This window comes from Aethina tumida, chromosome 2 (genome assembly GCF_024364675.1).
Source record: "Aethina tumida isolate Nest 87 chromosome 2, icAetTumi1.1, whole genome shotgun sequence".
Taxonomy (NCBI): Eukaryota; Metazoa; Arthropoda; class Insecta; order Coleoptera; family Nitidulidae; genus Aethina; species Aethina tumida.
Genome location: NC_065436.1, coordinates 30444478 through 30457554, shown reverse-complemented (window position 1 = coordinate 30457554; position 13077 = coordinate 30444478). Strand labels below are relative to the sequence as shown.

The window sequence follows — 13077 nt, the reverse complement described above, 5'->3', positions numbered from 1 at the left end:
TTTTTTTGTATTTTTCAGTAATGTCGTTTTTATAAATTTTATAGCATATGTAAAAGTTATTTTAATTTTTAATTTAATTTGAGATAGAATTGTTTAAATAGTTTTATTTGGATAATTAATATTTTATTGACATTTTTAAAAATTCATTATTTTGATTTTTTAAATGTATATTTTGTTGTTTGTGTGTGTTCCATTTCAACAACAAAATCAAAAATATAATTTATACATATATTATATTCACTTAGATTTTTAAAAATTTTGTGCTTTCATTTTAATTTTATATTCATGCTTTTATTTGTTATAAATATTAATATATTTTACTCTTTTTTATAAATTTTTCAGTCTCGTTAGAATTTATAAAAAACTGAGGTTAGGTTAGAAAAGTTTTGACTTTTTTGTAATTTTTAAAATATTTGAATTTTTTGTATCTTTATATGTTTTATAATTTTAATACACTTTTATATATTCATTTCCATAACTTCCTTCGATTTTTGAAAATTATCCTAATTAGTTTGAAAATTTCATTAAAACTACATGAACAATTTGACATTTATATTAATAAAAAAATATAAAATTAGGAATGTAACATTAAGATTTTTCAAAGTTTATTTTAAGTTTTTTTTTAAAGTTTGTTTTACGTTTCTTTTTTGTAATTTTTCAAATTCATTTAATATTATATAAATTGAAACAGTTTAATTAGTTAGTTTAGATAATTTAATTTATTTGTTCCGTATTGATATTATAATTATATCTTTTACAGCATTTGATCAACTTTACTTGAATTCAAATATAAAATCTTAATAAAAACTCAGATTATTTTTAAATAGTTCAAATTCTTCTTCCTTTTCAGTTTTTTCAGTATCTAAATGGCTCTTAGTTTATTGAAAAATGAAATTTGAATTAACTATTATTTTACATTCCCTATTTATTTCTTTTAATTTATTTTATTTAAATTTTCTTTCAGGTTATTTGGGATTTCATTATGTTGATTTTTTAATTAAATATTTTTGTTCCGACCATATAAAAAGAATTCGTCAATAACGAACATTCCAAGTAACATACATATGTACATTTAACACATAACTAAATTAATCCAGACAAAACATTGGAAAATGTAAACACATCGAATCGCAAAGTAACAAAGAACATTAATCGAAACGATGTTACCGAAATGTTGAAATCCAAACGTTTATTTAGAAATTAGGTCCCCAATCAACGACCGGACCGAGTATTCGCGAATTTCTGCCAATAACCCTGCCCGTATTACCCGGCAACTTTTAAATATTCATGAGCAACTACGGCGTCCGGTCTAAAAGTTTTTATTTTTTTCGCATTTAAAAACGGTGGCGGGGCGCAATTAAACAGGCCGCCTACGTGATGCTATTAGGCATCGCGCGGACGGAACGTGTTGGCAATAATAATCCGGACTACATGACACCTTCGTCCGGATAAACATTAAACCGGACAGGCCGGCGTGATCGTTGCTGTTCGACATGAAAGCGAACGCGGATTGATTGTGTCGTTGGTTCTGATGTTACGGTCACCTGGGCCATGGTTACAGTTAGGATCAATGTGGCGGGATGTGACAGGGTATGTTTTTAATATTTTGCTATTTCGTGTTTTTGCGAAGAAAAAGTTTAAATTAATGTTTTAACGATCGAAAAATATCTTTTGTCCTTCTTGTTGGGGTTGATAAAAGCACGCTTTGACTTTTTTATTCCAACAAAAGAAAAGTTAAAATTATTATTTTCAAGTATATTATTATTATTTATAGAAACATTTGTGTTACGTAAATGGAGTAAATTCTTGAAGAAAGAGATATATAAACTGTCCGTATAAAAATTCTACCTAAAAGAGCAAACGAGTTAGAGACTGTTAAGGTTGACCAATAAAAAAGCTTCTTTGGACAAAGTCCAGTTAACAAGGGTAAAGTATACTTTGTTTTCAAATGTGAGATTTTGTGAGCTGATTAATGGTAATATAGTTAGAACTTTTTACTGAGAAATTAGTATGTCACCTCTAAATTAAAATCACACATTTGACAGATAAGCTTACTTTACCCTCTAGACAATGTCCAAAGAGGCTCTCCATCTATAAAATTTAAAGGTTTCTTTAACTCTCTTAAGAGTTTAGTACCTATTAAAGCTACAATTTTATAACCAAAAAATAGCGTATACATTGAGCTGCAAAATTATGGAATACTTTTAAAAATTAACATTACCGAAATATTTACCTCGTCAAGGTAGTCTCCGACAATTCTCACAGTGTCTGAACGAGCATTATAAAATTAAAATAATCTTTTCGCCAATAAACGAAGCAAAGGGTACAATATGAGGTTCTAGGATTTCCCTTATATACACCAGTTCCGTATGTGCCTGCAAACTAATGCCTTCTGAAATCATTACCGATCCTCCATCAAAAGTAGAGTTTCAGCTATATATTACATGGAGCAAAATGTTCTCCTGGTCGTCTATATACTCTTCTAGGACGACACCGCTTTTTAAAGAAAACTTAGACTTATCACTAAACAATACATGACTCCACTCAGCTTCCCCCTAAAATACAGCGAAATTCAGTCGATCCCTATGATGTGTTGCAGTCAATAAGAGACCTGTCACAGCATGGTACTAATTATATTATCTTTCTTTAGTCTTCTCCTCATGGTGTCCTGGTTTATTCTTACATTATAAGAAAATGATGCAGCACTGGTTACAAACCTTCGTCTAAGGGCTTAATTCTTAAATATCGGTTTTGGTGTTGTTAAATTAATGTTTTTCACCCTTGTCCAAGTCTTCTTTCGTTAGCACCCGTTTCATAAAATCGTTTATTCTCTTATAAAATCGCCGATTGTTTCACATTTAGTCGATTTGATATCTCATTTTGACGTTTTCCTTCTCTGTAAAAAGTAACGTTCACCGTACAATTTTATTTTGAAATGTTGCGACTATTTGGTGTGTATTTTAAATATTTTAAAATGTAATCGTACCCCGTAAAATACTGTTACAAATACAAAACTAATTGTTTTAAAATTACAAGAAATGTCGATATTTAGTTTTTTCTATTTAACGAATAGAAAGAAAACATTTTGACAAAAATTTCCTAATTGTATATTGAGTGTGTTGTTTCATATTGTTAATAACATTGTAAACTATTTTTCGATTTTAAGATTTACATCTTGATGTTTCATGTTATTTCTCTAATCTCTTGAGTTATAATGTTTCTTTCCTCTCACTGTAGGTTATTCAATAAAATAATATAATTCCTTCTAAGGAGAATAAATTCTTACTATTAAGAGTATTTCTTTGGTCAACTAAGTCAGACTTATATGTACGTTGAAAGTAATATTCCCATAGCTTTTAAAATGTGTGTTAGAAAAATGGAAACATAGAGGATATTGAAATATATTTTTGTAAATACTATCCAAAATTTGAATTAAATTTTTTTATGAAATATAGTTAGTTTCAATAGTCTTACACCCTATAAATGATAAATTTATCTTTTTAAATTTAATTCAAACAATATAGGTGTATATAATTTCACTATATTATTTATAATAATTCATTTTGTTCCTAAATCAAAATTAACAACTTTGGACGTATACATAGAATAATTATTATCTTAATTAAAATGTTGGTGGCATTACATCCCTTAAGATATCTCTATACATGAAACTATCCATTTCATCAATAATATTCGGTAATGGTACCATATCGTGCCAAGTAAAGGAACGCCAAATCATAACGTTTCTTCCATCAAAGTTTTTGTGGTATTTCTAAGGTTCAAACTTTTATTTGAAGGATGACGAACGTATTGTTTACCATCTGATCTTATTCTATTGAACTTGGATTAATCACTCCAAAGTACTCTTCGACAAAATTCTCTAGGTTAATTGATATATTAAACTTTAGACTTGTTCGAATATTTTTTTTAATACCTTTACTACTACTATATCCTTGCAAATTTTGTTTATTCAGTTGACGTTTGATTGTTCTTCTAGACACGGTGACATTATATGACTCAATTATATTTATCTTTTCTTCTTCTAAAATTTTGTTAATATTAAATTAAATTATTGAATGGTGCAAGACTTTTGAAACCGAGTGTATGCTTAATTTTAAATTGTGTTATTTTTCTGGTCACCACTGTATCTACTTTTGCATCAGGAATGCGTTTTTTGAAGGTCGATACCCGAACACCCTTTATAAATATTACCCTCCAGAATTGAGTGTTTTAAATGTTTTACTTCCAAATCGGCGAGGATTTCCATCTTAATGACTATAAATTCGAAGTTGAATTAATTATGCAGATTAAACTGTCTTTATTGGCTTTACGATTCACGTAACTGCAATTAAACTCTTATATTTTCATTATGTAATCAAAATGTTATTGGAGACGTTAAGTCAATATAAGGATGCTCGAGACCATTACAAATTGATTTGGCAGTTTTAATTGTGCGACGTCAGCGAAGGTCGAAAACAGTAATGTGCTAGACGAAATTTGAAATTTACTTTTTATCATCATCCCTTCAATTTATTACACCTAGACATATTTTTGCATAATTTAACCTGACCCTTTTGAAACGCGTCTAACTAAACACACCAAAAAAAACTTTACGGCTCACTAGAAGCGAATGAAAATAAAATAATTTAAAATATATCATTTTATTTAATACACCGACTCAGGCGAGGAAAATCGTCCCTAATAAAAGACAAGAGGACCCAACAAAGATACTTTTTACACCACAATATTTCAGGGAGTTTACGACGATCCAGCGTGAAATCTATTTTGTACCGCACACCATTTCCAAGAGGACCTGCACAAAGTTAGTTTCGTGGGAAATTCGATACGCCGCATAAATGTCGGATTTTCGCGTTGAAATTCCGCACTAGACTGTCAGAGAACCCGATATTACGTCGGCTAGACTGCACCAGTTAGTTTCGTGCCAATTTGTCTGCATTTACGGATCAAATATCATTTTCGGTGTGCGGCATTTTGATTGGATGGTTGTGAGGGAAAAGAATCGTCATTGTCGGCTTTCGAGTTTAGTAAAAAAATTCGAGTCGTTAGAGCCGACGCTTGGGAACAGGATTGTCGGGATTATGTTAATTAATCATTGGTGACGAAGGAATAAATTCACCATCTTTGCGTTACGTTACATTAAACGGTGACAGAAATAGACTTAATACGGATGTAAAGTGGGTCAAAGGATACCAAGGATTACACAAAAGTAAAATTAAAAACCTCACTTGAGCTACTTATATCCAACGGACAATTGCTTTGAGAATGACTACAAGGAACTGGATGTGTTCCAGTTGGAAAAGTTTCAGTGGGGATCTATCTATCTCTCATAAAGTTAATTCGGCTAATAGAAATGTTTTACGGAGTTTAGAAGTGTTTAAAAAATCCATAAGTCTAAGCTTTGGAGCACAAGAATTTCGTGTGAAGGAAATTAACTTCAGCTGTTCACATTTTTGTGATTTGATGTTACTGAATTAAAGTTTACAAATTGAAAAAAAAAAGATGTGCAGGATATTTTCGTCGAATTTAAGTTATAATCATAAAAACACACTTAATTTTTATCAGACTTAATTAATGTTCCCGCAGAATTTTAATTTTTTGAAAAATAAAATTTTACATACAGTCAGTTCCAATATATTTAACAAAAATTTGTTAATATTATTAAATGAGTGATACCTAGGAAAAGTAGTGGTCACTTCATCCAACAATGTCCAGAACCGCTTGGATTCGATGAGGGCAAGCATCATCCACAAATACGAAATTGAGATTCACCTCCTCTCGTATTGGTGGTACAATAAACCCAATTATAAGATCTGTGTTAATTTGTCCAGTTGGTCCAAAATGTAACGCTTAGTATTAAGGTTTCCATTATTTATCATTACCAAGTCGTTACGTGCTGTTAATGAAATGCCTCCCCACACCATAATTGAGCCACCACCAAATAGTAATAGCAGTCGAATAGTTTCAATACTTATTCGAACCCCTTCTACGTTTTATAACTAAGGTTGCAAACTTCTTGCAACCGTTGTCTCAAAGTTTGAAGTATCAAAAAGCGATTTTGAGCAGAAATAGATGTTTAACCTATTGTACTAATTTAACAGAATTGGTACCTTTCAAATAACAAAAAAACTAAACTTCTTATAAAAACGTTCACACACATTTTAAAAGTCATATTTGACGGTACATCAAAGTAAAAAAAATGTACTTAAAAAAATTATTTACAAAATTATAGGTGATGCGTTAATTTCAGTGTATTTCTTCATCACATCAAAATAATGAACGCATTCTAAAAGTTCTAAATATGTCAGGAGTTCCATGAAAAAGGTAAAGAACCCAAAGAAATTTATTCTAAAATAAAAACTGTGTTAAACCGAAAATAAATCATCAAAACTGATAGACGAACTGAAAACAAAAAACAATCCCCGTTATTCTCCTGCGAGCTTTTCCACGTGCCCTCATCTAAAACTGTGCATCTCCTGATAAATCTTCGCTAACATAATCGCACGCCACGAAACTTTTGACAGTTTATTTAATGGCCAAGATTTATCGTAGCAGTTTACATTGCGACTAGAAGTCAGACGTATTGTACGCAATGAATAGAGACTGTAGTGACTGGGGACCACTCGACGTGATTTTATCATTTCATCTTGCGTTCCCCACATTCTCGGCTAAATAAACCGAACGATAAAGCCTTGCTCTTGATTCAGCCGAGGAGAAACGACCACCGAAAAATTCCATCAATCATCCGTTCACGAAACACAAGTCGTAAAAGTCTCCTTGTTGTTTTTCAGGACAGTACACAGCAGAATCTCCTGTCGGCGGTGCGGGGTCGGTTGCGACAGGTGGCCGCCTCGTTGCAGGCCGCCATCCGCTTCCGCAGGTTCTCCCGCAAGGAGTCCCAGCCGCCGGACTGGTTCGTCGACAAGAGCCATCAGGACGACGCGGCGGACAACTCGTCCGACCCCGAACCCACTTGTTGGGGTCATCACATCGTAGTCGATCCGGCTTTGCCCTCACACTACAAGGTATTCAATTTTACTACAATATTTATTCTTGTTTGTGTTACAATCATAATTACAATGTCTTTTTAAGTGGATAATTTGAATTTCACAGATTAAATAGATTTAAAATTATTTTCAGTATGTTTTATTTTGTCCAGTAATATTTTTTGAATATTTGCAGCCCTAGAGAGTTAGTATTTTAAGTTTATTTTACTTTTTAAATATTTAATAGGTATAAAAGTAAACAACATTCCATTCTTTGTAAAATTTTTATTTTCAAAAAAAGCATTTTGTAATTTTGAACACATTTTATTTGGTTCATTCTTAATTTATCTGTTATTTACCATTGTAAAATGCCTCAAAGAAGACTTTCTTCTAAACATTTTGTTTCTATAATGGCAATTTTGTAATATGGTAATCTGAATCAACAATAAGTATCCCAAATGTATAAAGTCTCACAAAAAGTAATACGGAGAATTATCGGCAAGTTGAAAATGCCAATATACGTCATGTGGACCATTATCTGATTATTTCTGCTAGATGAAGTCACACATTCTCTAATTCTAGACCCTGTGCAGATGTTGAAATCACTGCAAGTCTGTTTACCATTAGTTGAAGGTTGCATGAAGCTGATCTTAGAGCCAGAAGATGTTTTCGATTGTCTTCCTCATCTTTGTTTTCCATTTGAGTTTCTAATCAATTTTTTATTAATATTTTAAAAAATTCTTGATTTAAATGGATAAATTTAAAATATTTTTTAAAAAACTATTAACATCAGTACTTAGTGATATACGAATGCGAATATCTTCTAAATGGTTAGTGTAATCGATTAACTACACGAGATATTTTTTGTACAGCGTCTATTTTCTTATATATTTTATAATATTTACTTATCTAAGAGTTATAATTCAATAATATATATTTTTTTAAATTTTTCAAACTTTGACCTCTGATATCTTCTAACGATAAGAGTTATGAAAAAATAGTAAGATACCTTTTTGTACAGCGTTCAATTTCTTACAAAAAATATAAATAAAAATTTTCTGTACGATCAAGCAATGACGAGATATGAGTTTTTCCATATGGAACTGAAGAAAAAACGGAAATCTAAGATGAGGAGAGCCTTCCTATTGAAATTAAGAGCACATCTTTGGAGAGCATTTTTTAAAGATGTCTAGGAACCAATTTTTCAGTATTGGAAGTTAAAAAAGATAATCGATTTTTTTGGCCCGCCCTATTGAATATGGTGGGAGATATCAAGACCAAAATATGGCTCCAACTCTTTGCTTTTGGAAGTGGTGCAGAGTGAAATTTCTTTAGAAATACGCACAGTGTTTCTCAATTATTATTCCATTTGCTCAATAATTTGTACTAGAATCCGTTGCAAAATCATAACATTTGTCGAATGCAGTGACCCAGGCGTTCCCCATTTGCACTCGAAACTACCAGTCTCATAATTTGAGAATTTTGCTAATGCTCTTAGAGAATAAAGGCGAATTGTGAATGAAGAATTCATTCGTTCACTAATTTAGAGTATGGAGTAAGGAGGGTGGAAGATGCTAAAGAGCAAAAGGGGACCGATCAAGTACTAATTAGAAAAACGTAGCTGCTAATATATTTTATTTGTTGTTTCTGTTGTTGATCTGTTGTTGATGTATATATATATATATATATATATATATATATATATATATAATGCCACAGGAATTCAAAATTTTGAAATAATTCAAATAATCCACTTCAATAGACAGCATAGTTAATATAAAAAACTGGATGAAATGCACAAAAGAAGGAAAAGAAAGGGAACTGGTTCATTGCAGAAAACCATCAACCATAATTAGCTCTAACTTCAATAGTAAATCCTTTTTATTTCAGTCGAAAAATCCTTTCATTATACTTACTGAAATTAGTATTTAGTACTGGAGAACAAAGAAATCCTATGGAAATCCCAACAATCGTAACATTACTTAATGAAAATCCAAGTTTCGTTTAATCTAAGATATTATAGCTAAAAAAAAAGTTGATGAAATTTTTCACAATAATTCCAACACTTTTATTAAAACATTCTGTAACATTATGAGCAGAGTCAAACGGTCACGTTATTCGCAATAATTCGTTCAAAATGAACTGCTTAAGCCGCACTCGACGCCACAACAATTCGAATACATGTTCCCACTTTATTCACTCGTACTATAATTGTTCATACGCATCCTTTAATTAAATCTCCAACCGAAAACTGAATTGCTTTTTATACATTGTGAACAAGAATTTTCATGTGTTTTGTCACTTTTATGGTCCGTTTTATTGGTAGACATTAACGTGATTATATATGTTACCAGTCTGAATTCCTGCAACATCTTGTAAAATAAAACTTTAAAAGCTATCAAGAAACTAACTTAAAATACTTTATGAAAGCTGGCTGACGCTAAAATTCCGATAATCAATAAATCCCATTATGCATCATCCGTTTGATCTTTCCTTCATACTTTAATAAAATCCTTGATGACTGTGAATAAGAATTTTTTGCCCCGTGTAGAATAAATGTCAATCCATCCTGCAAATTGTCAGATAATTTACAATTTTATAGCGAAGTGGAATAGTATGTATTTCTGATGGATGCATATCCTGTTTCTCCAAATTGCAAACGTGGCATCTCCATACATTAGCATATACATCGACGTTAAAAGTCGATCATAATCTTGGCATGTTAAATCACCAACTATCACTGAATCCAGTCCTTTATTTATACTACAAATGCTACATCCGACATGAGTAATTGTTATCACAACTCATGCATTAAAACAGACAATCATCAGTCGATTTAAATTACAAAGAAGTCTTTTAGAGTAAATATGGCTTTTAATAATTCCCCAGATGTACATTCAAAAGCCAGCCAGCCCATTAATGAGAAATCCAAATGTTTACCTGTACCTCCAGAACATCCAGCGAAAGGTTAAAGTTCAACTGAATTCAACTAATAAGGATATTGATTCATTATGTATAAATTGAGGCATAATAAGGTAAACAGTCGAAGAATAAATAGACCGCAGGCTGTTTCGCCTGTAACCGTACCGCATTTATGAAATTACGGAAACGTTAATAAATAATCGTAAATTCCTTCCCTTCGAAAAATGAGGGCACACACATTTATTTGTTGAACAATACAAATAATGAGATAAAAGTAAATTTGTCCATTAATTGACACCTTACGTATCTTCCCAAATATTAATTTAATTACCGGTGGCATCTGCCAATTGTGTGCAATTAATAATCAAGATAACACTTATCTAAAAACCCGGATCCAGAAAAACTGCGGGCCAGTGAAAGCGTCGTTCGTTAATGGGCACCGCGATCTGTGGTCGAAAATGGCGAAATACATGAAACTGACGGCATTTCAAAAACTGACGGCCAATGTCCCGCAAATGGGTACGATCGATCGTTTTCTCATACGCATGAATTCGTTGCAGTGGCTGATGGTGGTGTCGTTGGCGGTACTGTACAACGTGATCTTCGTCCTGGGACGCGCCGTCTTCTGGGAGCTTAACAATGCGGTGCCGGCGCTGTGGTGGACGCTGGATTACTCCTGTGATGTGATCTACATTATAGATACTCTGGTGCACGCGCACGAAGGTAAGGTGGATGTTTTATTGTCTCCGGGGATCAGTCCTCTGCGGACAGTTCTAAACTGGTCAAAAGATTATTGCCCGGAGAGTTGGACCTAACGTGATTTTATTGGTGCGTCAACGAATAAACTGGGGTTGATGTTTCATCCAGTTTTTCTAAATTAATTTATCTTTCGAATGAAAAATGGCAAGTCTTCGAAAGTAAAGCGCTTAAGTTCACCTTTTAAAATAATATCCCAGGCAGTTTGTCCTGATCAAAGACGTTTTAATAAGCTTTCAAGTACTGGGAAATGCTGTTAGTTTACAAAATCATAAAATAGTGAATTTGCCATGCAAGGAAGACAACAAAATACATCCAGCACTAATGATTTCTGTCCTGTACATAAAATTAGATTACCTCAAATGATTAACAATCGACTAATAAAAAAGTTAAGTAAATTAAAAATGATTCATAAATAATTAATATTCTACATTAGTAATAGAATGTAATTTACAATGTTAAAGCAATATCTGAATTCTAATTAGGATTGAAACTTAATTAATAATAATTTATTAGAATTAGCTCTTTAGTTTGTACAACGGAATACAAAAATTTACATACAATCAAAACAAAATACTTGTTTAAGAGTAATCTCACTTTCAAAAGTCTTGTACTATGCCAAAATTTTATTTGAAAGTAATAATAATAATAATAATAATAATAATAATAATAATAATAATAATAATAATAATAATAATACTTACGGAAAAAAAAAATCCATTTTACAGAATATATAAAACACAAACAAAAGATCACATATCAATACATTTGAATTTCTTCTTAAAGCGATTTAATGAGCCACAGAATATATCTAAGTTACAAACATTAGCTAAACTACAGATCCTATCAACTGGAGAATGCTGACCATAATTAAATGAATGACCTTTAATATAAAACAATTTATTTTGTCAAGTAAATCGAACAGGTATATGGAAGTTTAGTAGATCTAACAACTCAGAGCTCACTATTTCATTGTTAACCAACTTAAACAGAAATATTATATCTACAAATTTTCTGCACAAAGCCAGCGAATCGATAGAAACAATCTCATTTAAAGTTGTATAATTTATATTATCTTCAGAAATGTTAAGTTTAAAAGCACAGAAGCGTAAAAATTTGTGCTGCACTCGTTCAATAATTTCAATATATTTATTATAATAAGGAGTCCAAACAACGGAATTATATTCAACGCTCAAAAGAAACATATACAGTTTTTAAACACATCACATTAAAATCCTTCAAGTTCCTCTCTACAAAACCTAACAGCTTGACAGCTCTATTACTTAGAATTTCAATATGCTCATTAAAAGTAACTTGATGATCGTAATGTATTCTAAAATCTCTTATACAAGATACTCGTTCCAAACTATGGTTCCTCAAAGTATAATTTACAAAAATAGGATTCTTTTTTTTATAAAAACTAATCACTTTACATTTATAAACATTTAAATCCATAAAATTAGCATTACACCACCTTTCATATTTAAATCTTTTTGATATTAATACAATCATTGTAATCAGTGACAGTGGAAAAGATTTTTCAGTCGTCTGCATATAATAAACACTTAGACTGTATTATACTATCACAGACGTGATTAATAACAATGGTGACAAATGTCCACCTTGTGGTACTTCAGAAGTAACCGCACAAACACTCGACATAATATTCCCCAAAATAACCCTTTGCTCTCTATCCACCAAATAACTATCAATCCATTTTAAAAAATTCATATCTGTAAAGAATTTCTAAAGCGTTTTAATATTTACTAAATTAGTTCTGACTAATGAAAATTGCATTACAAAATTAAAACAGATGTTGCTGACTTGTGCTGTTTTAATTATTTTTTTTTTTTTAATTTCAGGTATAATCTTCAAAAACAGTGTCAATTTTTATCAGATATAATTTTAAACGAGTAATAATTATAAAATAATTAAATGTAAAGAACCTAATTTCCAAAGAATTCGAAGATCCTAGTTTTACTACAGAACAATAGATATCCCCCACTAGTCAATGTTTAATATTTTTAATTTTTCAAAATTTTGCATTCACTTTGTTTTAAAAGTATGTATTTTATTTAAAAGTAACAAAAATTTATATCTGTATATATATATATATATATATATATATATATATATATATATTCATATTTAAACTTCTCAAAATAAAGTCAGTTTTTATCAAATTTTATTAATTTAGTAACCTAGTTTCCAAAGAATCTTAAGATCCTAGTTGTACTACTGGACAATAGATGTCCCCACTGGTCAATATTTTAACTTTTTAAATATTTTGAAAAAATTTACATGCATTAGGTTGCGTCACACTATAATTTAATTTAAAATTAACAAAAATTACTAAATAAAGAATAATTAACATTAAAAGAAATAGTAGGTTCTA

At 30.8% G+C, this 13077-nt stretch overlaps 1 protein-coding gene across 1 annotated transcript in view; it reads left to right on the top strand.

Annotated features, from left to right (window-relative positions):
* Window positions 1-13077, top strand: part of LOC109600732 (cyclic nucleotide-gated cation channel subunit A) — a 46035-nt gene that overhangs the window by 6838 nt on the left and 26120 nt on the right. Inside the window, exons 4-5 of the mRNA XM_020016907.2 lie at window positions 6810-7043; window positions 10487-10649. Coding sequence (XP_019872466.1) covers window positions 6810-7043; window positions 10487-10649 — 397 coding nt within the window. The remainder of the gene's footprint in view (window positions 1-6809; window positions 7044-10486; window positions 10650-13077) is intronic.